Source organism: Sylvia atricapilla, chromosome 13, assembly GCF_009819655.1.
Source record: "Sylvia atricapilla isolate bSylAtr1 chromosome 13, bSylAtr1.pri, whole genome shotgun sequence".
Lineage (NCBI taxonomy): Eukaryota > Metazoa > Chordata > Aves > Passeriformes > Sylviidae > Sylvia > Sylvia atricapilla.
In genome coordinates this window covers 13,904,774-13,921,839 of record NC_089152.1, presented here as the reverse complement: position 1 = coordinate 13,921,839, position 17,066 = coordinate 13,904,774, and the positions used below count along the sequence as shown (strand labels likewise).

Sequence of the window (17,066 nt, the reverse complement as noted above, 5' to 3'; positions counted from 1 at the left end):
CCGCGGGATGCCCCGGGCGGGGCCGGGGCCGGGGCCGGGACCGGCCTCTCCCGCCCGGGGAGCCGAGGGGGGACACCACGGTCCCGGTGACCCGGCTGCCCGCGGCCGTTCCCCGGGGCCGCTCCTCGGGCGGCGGGCAGCGAGCCGCGCCCGGGAGCTCCGTGCTTCCACGGGGAGCCGGGAGTCCCCGGACGGGACGGGGCGCGGGGCCGGGGGCCGGGGAGGCTGCGCCGCAGTGAGCGGGGCTGTGCCGCTCTCGCCCTAGGTAGGATGGACCTGCCCCCCTGCCTCTGCCCCCATGTCCAATAAGAAGAGACCCGGCTTGACACCTGCCTATATACAGAGGAGGAGAGCAACATCTTCAGCGCTGGGCTTTGGAGGGGGGGGAACCAACCCAAAACACAACACAGCATCAGGGCAGAGCGGGGGGTTCGGTGGTGTTATAAAACCCCCCCCAAGACTATGACTTCCAGTAAAATTGAGATGCCAGGGGAGGTGAAGGCAGATCCTGCAGCTCTGATGGCATCTCTGCATCTGCTGCCTTCTCCCACTCTCAACCTTGAAATCAAATACACTAAGGTAAGTTGTGTTCGTTTGTTCTGGCAGAGAAATTCATGGTTGTCTCTCCAAAGGAGGGATTTTGCTTAAAATTAGTTTCATTCTGCCCTACCCAACCTGAGTGTAGAGAGAAAAAAACCAAAATAAAACCCCAAACTGCTAAAAGACTGCCTTGAATCTGTAGTAAAAGAAAAAGGTTTTTAGCCCTGTAATCATCTGAAAAGCCACAGGATAATAGAAAGCAAATTAGATCTGCTGGGACTGGCTTTGCCACTTGTCTTTAAATGTACTGTTTTCTACAGAGCTGCTGGGGTTTTTTGCAGTGCAAAATCAGTAGTTCTTGGGTATGTTTTGGTTGCTTTTGATGTACTTCAGAGGACATTACTATACATACCTGTGTATCTCAACCAGAAAATAAAACCGTTTTCTTTCTTGAATTACTCTGTGTGCCCAAGGGACTCTTTTACATTTCCTGGAGGACTCTTAATACTACCAGGTTGTTACAGCACTGGAACAGGTCTCTACGAACTTCCGTGATTCTTGAATACACCCTTGAACAATATTGCGAGAGGGCATGTTTTTCCTGCAGACCTTTAAGAGGGATTTTCATTAAGAGAGGGTTAGAAACAAACCCACTGGGTCAATGTCGAAAAATCTGCTGGGTTTCTGGGTTTCTCTTATGAGACTTAAATTGGTTTTGTTGATTAAAATGGGCTTTAAGAACAGTCATTTGTTTGTAAATGCATTTTGCATTTCAAAATTCGTTTATGTATTTTTAATCTTTGCATCTTCAGTATCTTTAAAGAATGTTTTAATTTCTGTTGGAGAGGTTTCAGATCTATTGTATAAACAGATTGCAATGTGTCAGACTTTGTTTCTAATTGCCAAGTAACTTAATAGGAAAATAAGCACATCAGCACTGGAAAAGGTGATAACATTTTTATCTACTGGAAATACAACTTCAGGAGCTTTAATGCTGATAGGAGACTGATTTTGGCTGATGTAGTGTAATTTTTTCCTCCGTATCATCACTTTAAAAGCTTTTCATCTTTTCTCTTTTTTTTTTAAGTGGGTGCCAAAACTAATTTGTCTTCTAATTTGTTACAGTAATTCCTTGTTCTAGAAGAATGTTTCAGAGGAAACTATTTTAAATTTCATTACATTTTGATGCAAACTGCAGTGTGCAAATCTAAAAATGCATATGGTTTCTTGCTCATAATTTCTTTTTAAATAGTTAACTAAGTAAGGAATGCAGTTATTGGATGCTGTGTAGTGCTACACCTTGGGAGCAATCACACTGTGCAAAGAGTATTTGGCATGAATTTTGTTCATTACTACTTTCAATGTGAATTGTGCTTCACGAGGGTTTGGTGGGAAATACTTGAGAGTAATATCACAGCCAGTTTGCATCATGAATGTACTTGGATTTCTCTGTTCTAAAACTGGAGAATTGTTTCTTAAAATCTTTGAAAAATACAGCAGCAATCATAGCTTGCTTTCTGTGAGAATGTACAGTGACCTTTAATAAATCAATACATAATGCCATCCTCTCAGATCTACAAAGTTACACATTTTATACTAATGGAACAATTAAAAGAAAGCTATTTCATTTCATTATTAAGCCAAAAACAATGAGAACATGTTTCTTCTAAGCTTGGGTTTGAGATATCAGGTAACTCCTGGTTACTTTTGAGAAAATTTTGGTTTAGGACAGGTATCAAATGTTTCACTTGGCATATCCTCTGTCTCTGTTTTTCTGTCTGTCTCGCTCTTTCCTCCTTTTTTTCTTTCTCTGCAGGAAATTCAAGTGATTTATAGATAATTGGAGTCTTCAGCTTGGAGTTTTGTCTTGGGCAGGACTTTTATCCAGGATCCACTTTCCCACCTATTACAAAGAAAAACAATCAAAAATGAAATAATGGATTGTAACTTGATTCTTTCTTTTGGGGGAGTGGTCATTTCATGTCCTAAATGACAAACAACTTCCATAAACAATAAATAACATTAGACTAAAGCACTTTGGCAAGGAAAAAAAGAAAACAACAACCCCAGACCTTGTAAAATCAGACATCTGTAAGCATTCCTAGCAGTCTCTCCCCTGCTTGTTAGCTGGGAATTTTAAATACACAACCAGGACACAGAATTCCTGAACTCTTTATTACAGGTGTCTATGAATGTAAAACCATTAACCATTTGGGAGTTAATTCTTTTTGAAAAATGGAATCTGTGAACATTTAAACTTAGTGGAAAAATTTTAAATGTATTTTGCCAATGAAATTCTATTTCTGTAATTCTAAAGTTGGTAAATAGACAGGCTCTTTAGGGTATAACATGTTGAAATTCCAGGATTTTCTAAGTGAGTTTTGTTAAAGATTTGTAATATGTGCCAGGAAAAAGAAAATTATTCATTAATCTTTTAATAACTCCATTACCATTGGGGTGGCTATGAAAGCTCCTCCCAGCTACACAGATGAAACAAATATCACCTGTGTAATTCTCATTTATTCGATTATTTGGCAGAATAATTGTGAAACATTACTCTGGGAAGTTTATTGAAATAAGCAGAAAACTGGATGTGAATTCCTTCCGATCTGTACACCTGACAGAGCACCCAGAGGCAATGTGGGTTCAAATAGGTCAGAAAAAATACGATTTAGTGATGAAAATTACCCGATGCCATGGTTTACGTACGATGTGCAGCAGTACCTATTGGGACTTCAGTATTGGAAGTCAGCCTAAGTTGCTTTAAAAAACCCCAGTCATTAGAAATATTTTTCCCAGGTTTTTAATACCTTGGCACGGTCTGTGAAAAATAAAGTGTTGTTGATGTGTGTAATAAGAACTGGTGAGCAGGATGCGAACCAGACATGCAGGTGAGTGTTCAAGCACCCAGGGTTAAGTTTTGTGTGCCTGGCAAGTACTGGAACTGCTACATTCAGGATTATCTCTCTTTTCACTGTGATGACTCCTTAACTCTTTACTTTTTAACATTAGCATTTGGGGAGGGATTGCATCTGCAGAATAGGGCATCTTGGATTTTGTATGGAATTAGGTTGTTCCACAGCCCCGTGGCACAGCAAGTCCTCCTCAGGCTTGTCAGGAGCGTGCTGGCAGTGCTGTGCTCCATATGTAAAGGGGCACGTAGGTAGGAAGGGGATCCAGCCCTCCCCCTGGAAATAAGTCACGCTTCTACAAAAGTCAGCTTTGTGTCAGGAACTCTCCCAGAACGGGCTGTTCCAGAAATATCAGATGTGTGAGAGAAGCCATAGCATGATGTCTGCTAAGGACATGTCATTAACATGTTTAGTACAGGGAGCACAGCTCAGAGAACCTGACAGCTTCTGAGGGTGGTCAGAGGGTTCACATTGTTACACTGATGCCTCTCTCTCTCTTTTAAGCTTTTATGCAACTGCATTGTCTCTCCTGAGACTGTCTCCCAAGTATCTGACAGTAGATATGGAATCAGCCCAGTGGGTTGAGCCCTTTGCAGCATTCCCCTCCTGCTGTCTGAGGAGCTAAAGGTGTTTCTGCACGATGTGCCTGTCCTTCCTTTGTTATGGCATAATCACATCTGCTTTACAAAATATTTTCTTTGTGGTTTTGGTAAGTCATGTTGACTTTTAAGGACAGCCTGGTGTAGAATGAGGACTCCGTGGCTCTGTCCCGTCGCAGCTCTGTCACTGTGTCAGGTAGCTGAGTGAATAAATGTTCTCAGTTTGCATCATGTTGAGCACACTAATCCAGATGGATGTTTTAAGTTTTGTTTCTTGCTTGCCAACTGATTTAAGTCTGAGCAAGAGCTGAACAACTTTAGCATAAGGGAAAACTGAAGAATTGTGGTTTTCAGAGCTTTTTAAAAAGAGGTGCCCTGAAGGGGTGAAGTTACAGTGTGCTGGCAGTGAGGAGGTACATGAAATGTTTCTTTATTAACAGCCTATGATTTAGGTGACAACCGTATCTTCTGTGTCCTGTATAAGAGGTTTTGCCTCTACAATTACACTACAGGCTAAAATCTGTCCAGTTTCTACACACAGGCCAGGTAAACTACCCAGCACTGCAACAGAAAGCTACACAAAGGAGTTTGTATGAAGTGCAGGCAAACTGCTTCTGGGTAGACAAAAGCTAACAAATACATCTCAAATTGTCATAGGATAAACATCTGGGTTTGAAGTCTTTTATTGCTAGGTTTCAGTATATTCATTCCCATTGTGCTTCCATTACCCTTTCCATTAAAATTTCCAGCACATGTTTCCAGATAAAATTCTAGACTGACATTCTGACAGGAGACAGAAACTCTTTTTAATTTAGATTAATATGCAGAATCTTTGTTGTTTTTTTAACAAAGACAAACTTTGGCAAAATTCAGGTAAGTGAGGCATACATGTACTTTCCCATCTGCCTTTCCCTGTGTGAGCTACTTTAGTGTCTTTTGAAGTCAGATCCACTGAGCAATGCCTTAAAAAACCAGCTTGGCTTTTGGGTCACCTGGGTGAGCACAGTTCTTTTACAAAAGATGGGGCACAGAAAATTAGAGATGTTTTCATGAGAGTAGACAAATAGAACAGCTTCTTTACCCCTTTGTGGAACACTTCAGCATCTGGTGCTGACACTAGGGATGCCGCTCTGTATCATCACATATGATGTTTCGGTGTATATACCATATGCAGATTTATGTTGTTTAAATCTGCAGCTTGAATTTTCTTCCAGTGTATTCCCACTTTGTGTTTAGTCCATCAACTCAGATAGTGATCAGAAAATATTTATGCACTCCCTTCCAATTAGTATCCCAAATATGGGATTATTTCCTCCCAAACCTTTACGGTCTTCTGCTCAAACCCAATTTAGCCAAGTTTTGCATGAGGGAACAAGACACAAGCATAGCCTTACATGTATCCAGTCCCTGCCTTGGCATATTCCAGTACAGCCACAACAGCCATGAGCCTTAAAAACACAGAAAGCACAAGGCTGCGCTGGCCCCAGCTAGGGAACTGCAGCAGACTGCTGTGTTACTGAGGGGTAACTATGGCAGCAGTGACCTCTTACTATGCTGATTCTGCAGGGAGAGGCTGAATCTTTAGGGAAAATGCACCCTGGATTAATACAGCAAGCTATACAATGATATATTGCTGGTTCTGTCCAGTTGGTAGGGTCAGACAATGCACTGAAAGACTTTCTCATTGCTTTTCTCTTTGTAAAAAATGTTTAATACTTCAAGTATTCAAATGCAAAAGATCCATGTATTTATTTGCATACCAAAACCAGAAGGCCAATAATAATCAGAGCACTTGCCTGTTTTGAAAGGCAGACAAATTCATACCCCTGCTCTGAAGCAAACAGAGCAGAAACTTGATTATGAATCCCTGATTTCTTATGGGGAATAGGCCCAAATTTTGCCAACTTTGGCTGTCTTTGGGAAGAATTTCATGTTATCTGCCATTGGATAACAGTTATGAGGTCTCAGACATCAGCTTGATAGCCCAGTAGGCAGGACACTAATGAAGGAAAACTACGATTCAGGTCTTTGCAAGAACAGTCATGACGTTGGGCAGAACAAGGAATAACACACACTCTTTCATTCTGACAAAAAAAAAAAAAAAGTCCCTCATTAATTCTCTGTTTCATTTTGTCCTTCCGAAACATTTCCCACAGAAGTTGGCCAGTTCTGGTGCATTTCCATATTACATTTCTATCTTGTACATCTGCACCTCCTGATAACTCCCACTGTCCAAAAATTCTTGATGCAGCTTGTCCATCTCCCTGTCCCTGCAAAATCGTTCCCAGCAGATCTTAATGGGCTCTGCCAGTTTGAAATTATTCACTGCCATAAAGTGCCTGGCAGGACCACACCATGGAACCACCAGATCCAGTTGTCCTTTCTTTGCAAGGCACATGAACAGTTTCCTTCAGTGAGCTGTTCATGGACATTGCAAATCAGTGGCCACAGATCAGCATCCAGAAGTTGTCTGAACCCTTCATTCCAAGAGGCTTGGCTTTGTATTTGCTACCTTTGGCAAATTTCATCTCCCTTGTGTTGCCCAAATGTCATTTAACTTCAATCCCAGTAATATTTTCTACAATACTCTGATTAGCCTGAACATTTTTATCTACAAACTCTGTACCTTACTCTTAATGATCTGCAAAGGCAGGTGAGCCAAGATATTGATTGCCAGTCACAGTAATGAAGGGGCACCTTGCTATTAACCTCTTTCCAGGAGAATTATCCGTTTATTTCCAGTCTTTTTATCTTATCTCTTAACCACTTTTTAATCCATGGCAGGACTTTATCTTTCACCATATGGTTACTAACTTTCCTTAATAGCCTCTTGCTAAGGACTTTATCATCAAAAGCCTTTTTAAAGTCTAAATAAATTGTATCCACTGTTTCATCTCGGCTCCTCATTTGACTAACTATCTTCCAAGAAATCTCACACATTTACAGAGATAAATGACAAAAGATGAGTTCAGTGGTCCATATAATAAATTCTTTGTCAGATCTTGCATGAAGTCATATTTCTTCTTTTACAGTTTTGTAGCTATCTTTCGTAAGGCTGGACTGTAACATTTCTCTATTTTTTGAGAATTCTTTCATTCTCCCCAGTTGTAAAAAAAAAAAAAAACAACACCACTTTTTATCTGTTTGGGGGGTTTTTAAGAGTACAACTTATTCCCTGAAATGAGTAACCAATATATCAAATCTACTTCAGCTGAAAGAAATGACAGACAAAAAATGCAATTAAAAAAAGACAAGATTACGAGGAAGCAATGTAAGTGTAATATAAGCACAGACGTGTAGAGGTTTAAAAATCTTCAGAAAACCGCAGTTCTATGCAGTTCTCTAGTGAGGAATCCTCAGACAAGGGCCAGCATCCCTACTTAAAGCACAGTAAGTGCATGAATAGCTGTGTGAAGATTTACTACCAAGTATTATGCAGAGAACGATGAAGTCTAAACATTGATTACCATCCAAGGGCTGTCATTCATTACTGTTGTGTTTAGCAAATGAATTCCTGTTCAAACTGCATATTCCTATCTGGTTTTCTCCAAAACACAACTTCCCAATTTCAGAATTTGTCCAAAACCATCTTTCTATTCATCAGTATTTTCTGTCAATAGTGATCTACCTTTGTGACATGAACGCAACGCATCAGTGCTAAGTCACACGGTGAACTAAGGCTTAGGAGCACTTCATTACTAAAAGTGTGATATGTGAAGCCACATCAAAGTGTTGCTGCAATAGCATTGCTGCAATAGTTTCCCAAATGACAAAAGAAAAAAAGGAACCTAATCCTTGATTACTTGGAGTCAGTGCCTTTCATAGAGAGCCTAGTGAACTATATTTTTATCGATGGCTTGAAACATAATGCATTCCAGCTTTGCTGGACTGAAGTGGGAAAATACTGCAGGGAACCATCCACATCACATTCTGTGACCCAAGTGAAAATGTTTAAGGTCAGCTCAATCTCCATTGGCCTCAGCTGGAGACTAAAACACGGGGACCACACTCACCACTAGAGTATATAGACCCTAATCTATGAGGGATTCGTAGGTAATGAAGACTTTGAATTGAACTCAGAATCTAAGGAGATGCTGTGGGACAGCTGTGAGGGGCCTACAGCAGGTGGGGTGGTTACAGAAAGGATATGTTTGCTAATCTCCTGGATTTATAGTATGCCCTAATTTAAAATAAGTGAGTTACCAAAAAAATTTATTTGGAAAGTCACAAAAATACTGGAAGCGTTGCATGGTAAAACAGGCTGCAGCTCCTTTGCTGAACTTGGAAAGAGGATGCCAGGGGGACACTGTCCTCTTACCATGCTCTGGTCCTGTGGCAATGATTACACTAAATCCCTTGGGTTTTGCTTAGAAACTATCAGAAAGTACCTTTCCAGACAGAAATTCCAAACACGTATTTACACAGGTAAGGTCTTATCTTTAAAGTCTCTAAAGAGACTGATTTCTTTCCAAAGCAGAGCTATTTACCATTTTGGGTAAATAGAGGTATTTTTAGGCTGTCATATGAAGGCTGATCTTATCCTCTTGTGAATAGATCAGCATGCCTCAAATTTGGCCCCAGGTGACTAGAGCTGGTTAGAATATCAGATGTATATTTCATCTGAAATAGATCTCTCCAATTGGAAGATCCTTCCAGATCTATGGCATTGTTTTCTCATGCTTCAGTGGGGAAAAACACCACTTAATGCATCATCATCCTCCTCATCTCCCCCACCATCATCCTGGTACACTCTCAGTAGCTTTCCTGATGCCTTTTGAAAACTGGAAGAACTGATGCAGTAGATTTCAGGATACATTAGCATTCAGGATTTCTTTGTATTTCAGGAACTTTATTTCAACTCCTTGCAGCACAGCTAAGAGTGAAGCACTGGGCCTGTCCTGAATATGGCCCTTGAATGATTTTTTATATACTGCTGGTGCTAGATTTTAATAACGATGATTCCCCAGCACAAGTTTTTTACCTGCCATTTTCTAGTCTTCCAACTAGTGGCTCTGCTTTTCTAATTCTTGAGCAGAAATGTAATCTACTTTGAGATAACCAAATAAGGATCTCCCCAAAATGAGCAGCCACCTCTGGAAGTATCTTAAGTCTCCCTTCCATAGCCAGGTTGTTTTCAGAATCCAGTGACTCTCCCACAGCCCCTGTCAGCTTATTTATTTAATTTAGGCTTTTCTTGGCAGTTTTATTTGTGTTACCTTTCCAGTAATTTTCTTCATAGTTATTTAGAAAATAAATATTAGTATGTTTACTAGCAATTTTTATTTTTTGTGTTTGCAGTCTATGTGTTTTCCAGCCTACTTTTCCTCTTATATCTTCCTTCTTTGCCACCCCATTTATTTTCTTGCTTGTGCTTCCCCTTTTCAGCCTCAGGAATGCAAATCTTCTTTGACTCTTTCACATTCTTAAGCCTCCATGCTGATTCTATGGATTTTAATTTCCGAACTTCAAGCAGGGAGTTTCTAAGTTACTTCCTCTTTTAAAAAAAATCTGCTTCTTGAAGTTTAGTATCCCAGAGAGTATGACTTCTTCATGTGTTTCTCTCCTGCAATGAAGCTGGAACTATTTACATGGTCACCATTTCTCAGGGGTTCAGACACAATTTTTAGTCCTTGACAGGACTGTGTCAAATGTTGTTTACATTAGGATACAGAAAACTCTGTTCTCTACACACTATTTCAGTGCAGCTTTCACTGAACTAATGCAGGGTTATTTTGGCACCAGCCTTGCTGCCTTCATACTCTTTTTCCTCTTCGGTACCACTTCAGTATCACTTCAGTTGCTCTTATTTAGAAGTCAGTCCCTCACTCCTGCTATTATCCTTCACGATCTACACTGCTTCTATATCCGTGGGTCCGCATTTTGTGTTATTTCTCTCCTCCGAGCAGTGCCCACGCAAAGCGCTGCACACAGAGCTGCTCCCCCCTCGGCAGCCCGACTTGTCCTCCCTACACAGCTTACACGTAAAAAGTGTGGTATGCCTCTGATAATTCTCATCCCCTTATGCTCAAAAAACCCTGTTTTTTTCCTCTCTGTGATACAGTCCAGATCACCCATTTTCACACTCAGCTTTCTTAGGCTGGTTTATAGGCACTTGTGCTTTTATTCCCCAACTATACGATGACCTAGATGAAAATTGTGATCTAGTTAGTTGAAAAACCCTGTAAAGTCTTTTCAGCTCAATCACAAAAGCACTTCCCATGACACTGCACCTCACTTTTATTTACCACTCTGCTAGTGTAAAATGTCCTTAAAATAGAATTTAATTTTAAACTGGGTTTAATACTTCTTTATATTGTCAAATTGATTTGAGAAGGCATTTATGTAACTGACAGGTGGATACATAGATTCCTTTTTTTTTTTTAAGGAACCACTTCATTTTGTTGTCTGAAACATATTTGGAGTATATTTTAAACGTTCTTTGCACTAGACATAAAAGCACTGTCCTGATTCCACTGGATATTTTCAAAGCTTACCATAACATATGCATTTTACATTTGCTTATGTTTCTTTTCAACTGTAACAGAAATAGTTTATTCTTGAGTTGTTCAAAACTAGCAAGAAATTACCACTTACCCTCCAAACCAAGGCACTTTTTGTTTTTTTTTCCAGTTGCTTCAGTTGTGACACACTGTTGCAGCAGTCCCGTACGGGAATGGCCTGCATGGACTCTGAGAAACCAGCACGGTTGTTTTTCAGGACATCTGGCCGAGCCTTTACCCCCTTTTCCATCAGTGCCTGACATTTTGTTGGTCTTCCTCTTTTTGTCCTTGTCACACTTTCTTTACCACGGCTACTTAACGGCCTATTCTCTTTTGTGATGTTTATTGGATACTGTTTTCCTAAGAGGTGAAAATCAAGCTCTGCTTTTTTCACAATTCACTTGAAATAGGGATATAAGACTAACACTAAATGTGCTATAGCTATGCTGATGATGGCCTAGGAGTCTTGGTGGTCCAACCCTTTGGCAGTGATTTTTAAATCCATTTGTTACATTACTAAAGATGTTTTTAGCTGGCATCACTCAACTGCAAGTGTTAATATTCTACTCCATCACATCTTTCAGAAGGCATTAATTGATTCAGCCTCACTGTAAAACTGTGACAAGGTTCCTTCACAGATGGGGGAGTTTAAATTTGTGGGAGTGTAACCATGACTAACTCAGACAGTAGGTCAGTGTCAGAGCCAGGATCTCTTGCTAAACCAGCCAGACTACAAGAAGATCAAGCCTCTATTTTTGTACACGGTATTCTGGGAAACAGCAATAGAGATGAATTTTGGAGCCAGTATTTACCTGTGGATGCATGCCTGCATTTCTGTATGTTATTAATGCACACTTCTCTGTGTGCTCACTCTACATGCACACATGGTATAGATGAAACGACCCCTTTCTTTGTGCTCTTTGCTCTCTTTGTGCGTCACTTCATCAGGAGTTGTCTCTGTTGTTGCTCCTCTGAGTGTTGTCAGGGAGGCAGTGCCCTCCTTGCTGCATGATCTGCATAATGAGTTCAGATGAAGCTGGAGCTGGTGATGTTGTTCCCCTCTGTACTTCTCTTCAGGAGGAGGAATATTCCATCACTGCAAAGCGGTGACAGTACTGGAACTCCAGTTCTGGTATTGCTTCTATTCATGTCTCAAAGGTTTTGTTTTAGTAAGGCACTCCAGCATGGAGGGAGAAGGAAGACCCTCCTATTTAGAGGCCAAGCAGGAGCCCAGTGCAGAACACACCCACTGACTGGTGCAGCACAGCTCTTCCTCCCATCACCCAAGACAATTGCTTTTAATGTCTGGATTCTGCATGCAACACAAATGTGTTCATGCTCTTGCTCTCTGTCTCAGTTCATTTCTTTCCTTGAGGAAGCAACAGGACAAATCCTTTGATAACTTGTTTCCTGGTTAGAAGCCTTTACCTGCTTTCCCAGAGTGGTTCCCTGTGACTGGGAACCTTTGTAGTCAGCTCTTCCAGCTGTTTGCCTAAATGGTCTTTAGGGAGACTAAAAGCAGTGAACCAGGAATAGCAACATCTGACTTCAGCCAGGTCTCATGGGAATTTAGTTATTACTGGATTGGACTGACATCATACCTTATACCACATACCTGCCAAAGGCTGCATGCCACAAACCTTCACAAACAGCTCTCACTGATGTGCTCCTTTGCAGAAGTGGGGCACTGGGTGACGTTTGCTGTAATTAATACTGGGCTCCATACCTTTACATACCAATAGTATTTGCACTGTTTGGATGAAAAATTTCTCAGATTAAAGTCTTGATAGTGATTTTAGCCATGTAGTGATCATGTGTCATTGTGTTCACTACAAGCATAAATCCTATCTTGTAGACAGCAGGGAAACTAATGAGGTTTGCCCATGGTCTGGCATCATTACAAGGAGTTCCAGCAGAGAAAAATGGAGTTTGGTTACAAAGGGGAAAAGAAACATGAATTTTAAAGGAAAAGGGGAGAGGGGATCTGAGGACTCTGTGTATGAGTATTCAAGTTTTTAAGAAAGGCTCTTTATTGACAAGACTTTCAGCGCACTTTTCTCATTTAAGGAAAGCTCGGTATAACCAGGTTTTGGGTTTGCCCTAGTCCACTTTTTTTAATACTGCATGTTTGGCAAAAGTTAAGGGTCATGTTTTTATTTTATATACTTTAACTCATTAATCTGTTTCTATTTAAAGTTAAATAGAAAAGTTCATTTTTCATGCAGTCCATCTCTATACAGAATAGCTTGCCAGTCCTATACAAGAACGTTACATTCTATCAAACATTGGCATTATCTTAGTATATCCTCAGGTTGAGATATCCTCAATCTATTTGATTGGGAGGGCAGTTTGCTCTTGCAAGAACACTCCACATCCAATTTTTGCCTTAGCACCACAGTGTACTTTGAGGTGTAAATCTGTCAGGTGTCCAAGCACAGCAGGTTACTTTGACAGTTTAAACCCCGTTGTCCCCAATCAGCCTTATGAATAATAAAAAGCAGAATGGCCCATTCTACATGTAAAGGCAATGTCTTAATCAACAGAAAGGACTGGAGGAGAAATCAGAACTGAACTCTGAGGAAAGGGAGTCTAACAGTTTCTTCTGTCCAGAAGAATGTTCTGAAGTAAATAAACTAGTATTTTCAATACTTTTTATTGAAAAGAATTTCCAGCCTGAGAGATTTCGTTGCAGCATTGAATGAGAAGTGTTGGATTCCTTTGCATCTTCTTGAAGAGCAAAAAGAATTTATAAATCAGACTTCTGGGAATTGTTATCTCACAGCTTCTTCTAACAAACACAACAATTTGTTTTAAAGGCTTTCACCAAAGATGTCATAAGTGGTAATCCCTACGTTGTAAGTGGGTACTTAATGTGATTTAACTTAATGCTGATGATGCAAAGCTATTCTCCCCCAAAGCCCATTAAGAACATCCAATTTTCTGGTAGACTAACACTCCTGCTTACTATCATAGAGATAAGTGACTGTTTAACCAGGACAATAAGGAATACTTCAAACCAAGGCTGCAAAACTGAGTGGCCACAAAACTGTTCTTTGTGAAAATTCAGACTTTGAATGTAAATATCACAAGCTGAGTTTTTTCTTTTAAAAAGTAGTTTGAATTTCTGTATGTGCAGACATGTACATACAGGCACTTTCCATCAGCACTGGGTGTACTGGTGAATATCATTATTTATGATATCAGTAGGCATGGTCTAGTAGGAAAAAAGGCCAGTGCAAGCTATTTGTGTAAATTAAGTAAAGAAATGGATAAATAATGAGTTTTATTTCATGTCTCTCAAAAGTGCAGATAATTCTAACAGTTTATCCAAGCTAATGCTTCTCACACCACATGCTTTTTGTGGATTCTGTACATGCAGAACAGCACAAAAGGAAATGTCTCTGGCATCATTAAAAAATATGCTAACAGTGATATTTGAAAAGCTTCAGGATGCAAAGTAGAAGCGAAGGCAAACTTTTCAGGAGCTTAAGGCTGCTCACTTGGGTCTAATATAGACTTAGCACTTTGCAGGTCAGTGGCTCTGCTATTTGTCTCTGACCTAACAGATCTGGAGTTCTTCACATCAAAACCAAGTCTTGCTGAGCTGAGATCAAACGTGTTAAGGTAAGGATCTTGCCAGTGATTTATCGTGCCAGGGAGGGTGATCAGGCCATAAGGGGCCACTGCAAATGAAGCTGACATTCCAGCAATTTCTCATGTGTAGTTATAAGGTAATTTTCTCAGGCAGAGCTTTTAAGTCAAAATAAATTTGCTCATTGTATTTTTCTGTATTGTCTGTAATGTCTGAAATCCTAGGAGGAATATTTATTTATGCAGCACAGCTAATTTCTAAGCAAGAACTTGTTCCTGGTGATGAACATTTAAAATGGCAGTTACCTACAAGGGAGATTAAATTCTTCCAAATGGCAGAGCATGTTTCCCATGTACAGATAAATAGTTCACACTGTTTTCTGTCACACATAAGGAGCATACAAGACTTGCAATGCACAAACAGTGCAAAACACAGGAGAACCACACAGAGTAATATGAGTCTTGTTTGTACAAACCCCTCCTCAATCCCACCATTTCAAATGAGTGCTTGTGGAAGGGTTTCCAGGATCAAGTTCTTAACAGCCACAACTTCATTAAAGCCCAGTGACAGCCCAATAATTAATTATGTAAACAAATACTCCTCCTTCCCACTCTCGATTTAGTGTATTTTTAAAAATCTTTCATTATTTCACTTTTTAAGGTGCAGTAAGTGACATCAAGGATCATACTCCATAAAAACCACTGCCATCATTGCCCAACTCATCCAGTGATGGCTTGTCTTTGTAATCAGTGGAAATGGAAAGCACAGTTAGTTTTTTAGTCATCCTGGTTTCACGAGCAATGTTTTCTGATGCAGTTAAAGAGAGCAAACGTTCTTCTCCAGCAATTAAAGAGTCCCACTGATGAAAGGATAAGTAAAGCTTGGGAGCTTAGTTTCTTAGGAATACATGAAATATTACCTGAGCTACGTTATTGCTCCTGTATTGTTCTACTAACAGCAGACAAATTCTTCATTAACTGAAAAAAGTAAAAATTACTTTGAGAAAAGCCTTTATGTGCTGCAACAAAAGTTTCTTCCCACAGGTTTAATAAGGCAGCCAAAAGGAGTAAAATGTTTGTGGTGGGTATAGTTCAAAGACAATGCAATCTGAAGTTTCTTCTCTTTAGATTAATTTTCTTGAACAACCAGGCGCAAAATAATCCCTTTAATGAGACTGAATTGAAATAACGGATGCTGTATCAGCATGTGGCACAGTGAGAAACTAAAATAGAAAAGGGTATCATCACAGTTTGGCAGCCTGGGTTTTGTGCAGGAAATACTTGGGGGGAGGAGGAAAGTAAGCACGCTACTGCATGTTGTTAAGACTTATTTAATCTTCTTAACTAATTACTCACACTTCCTAATTCAAAATCATACAAACAAAAATGTTTAGATAAGCCGGCAGTTTTTTCAAATGGGTACCCCCTACAGCTTAGAAAACAAACATGACAGGTTTCCCCTGTCTGATGTGCTGCCATTTGCAGAAGAACAGACCCAACTCCCAGAAAGACAGAAGACTAATTAAGGCAGGAAGACAGGCAGGTCAAACATTTGGTGTGAGGGATGTGGGACATAGGGGAGAAAAAATCATGTTACATTCCACTTTCACAGCAGACTGACGGGAGGCTTCAAGCCCTTTCTCTGATTCCATTTGCTGCTGCTCAGAGCTCCTGGATTCCTCCAGTTTCTCCTCCCATCACACCCTTTCCTAGCATGCCATTCCCTAAACCTTTTCTATCTGTGAGTTGGCCCAGTGGGGGACTTGCCCTGTCTGCCTTTAAGCACCTGAACAACATCCAGGTGAGCAGAACAGGGCAGCAGCCCCTGCAGACAGGTCCTGCTTTGCCCTCCCACCTCTCTGGGACTGAACAGAGACCGAGATCCTGTCACCATTAGGGCTCCATCATGGGAATCCTCCTCCCGCTCACGTCACCCACACTGAAGCCTCACTTAATTTTACACAGGCTGAAATGTCACTGAACCTTGATGTATTAATTTCTTTCAAACACTTGGCTTCTGATCCAAAGTCCTCTGGTTTGAAGCACTGGCTTTAATTTTGGTATTGACTCAGACCTTGCTACTTGGGATTTATACTCAGAGAAGGCAAACCTCCTGGTCTTCTCCTCAGACACCCGCCCTTGGCACAGGACTGGGCGTGCACAAACAAAATTGTACCAGAGCTGGCTGCACTGCTGCACTGACAGCAAAACCAGAGCAGCCCCACTCACTTCTTGGGCATTTTATTTCTGATTCCATTTTTTTGATCCTCCTCCTGTACTATGTTTGTAAAGGTTTTAAATCCTCCAGCCTTCTCGGTACACTCACAAGTTTTGCACTCTAGATTTCTTGAATGCAATTTCAAGCTTCATTTTATGAAGGAAAGCCCTATTTATGGTACCCCATATCCAAAAGCCATGACATTATCCATCAGGCTCTGAGGTCCAAATGTGTGTTTAAAAAAGAACAAGCAAGCCACAGCACACAGAGCTTTAGAATAGAGCTCTTTTTCCTTTTCAATTTTTTTCTTTTTCTTTTTTTTTTCCCCCTTTCTTTTTTAATTTTTACAGTGTGGGGGGTGTGAGTAAGGAGAGAGAAGGACAACCCAGCAGCCAAGAAGGAAAAAGAAAAATCAACATATTCTGGTTTTGTTTGGCCTTTCAGACCTCACAGACTCTAGAGCATGTGTCAAATTTCCAGTGAAACAGCTTTGTTTCCCAGTACAAACATCCCTCTGGAGGCTGTTGCCACTGATGCCTTTTCCTCTACTGGGGCCTGATTCAGCTCCCACTGAAACCAGCTGGATTTTTCCTTTTGTTCTACTCTGGACCTTTTGGACCCCTTGTAGCTGAAACCCAGCTATGCCCACGGGAGCTTGCTTGCTTGAATTAAATTTGGTGCAAAGTTGTTCTTGTACAGTTCACTG

At 40.6% G+C, this 17,066-nt stretch overlaps 1 protein-coding gene across 1 annotated transcript in view; it reads left to right on the top strand.

Annotated features, from left to right (window-relative positions):
- Positions 1-271: 271 nt before the first annotated feature.
- The window catches only part of ALDH1A2 (aldehyde dehydrogenase 1 family member A2), a 52,155-nt gene continuing 35,360 nt past the window's right edge, over positions 272-17,066 (top strand). The window contains exon 1 of the mRNA XM_066328507.1: positions 272-579. Coding sequence (XP_066184604.1) covers positions 463-579 — 117 coding nt within the window. The 5' untranslated portion in view covers positions 272-462. The remainder of the gene's footprint in view (positions 580-17,066) is intronic.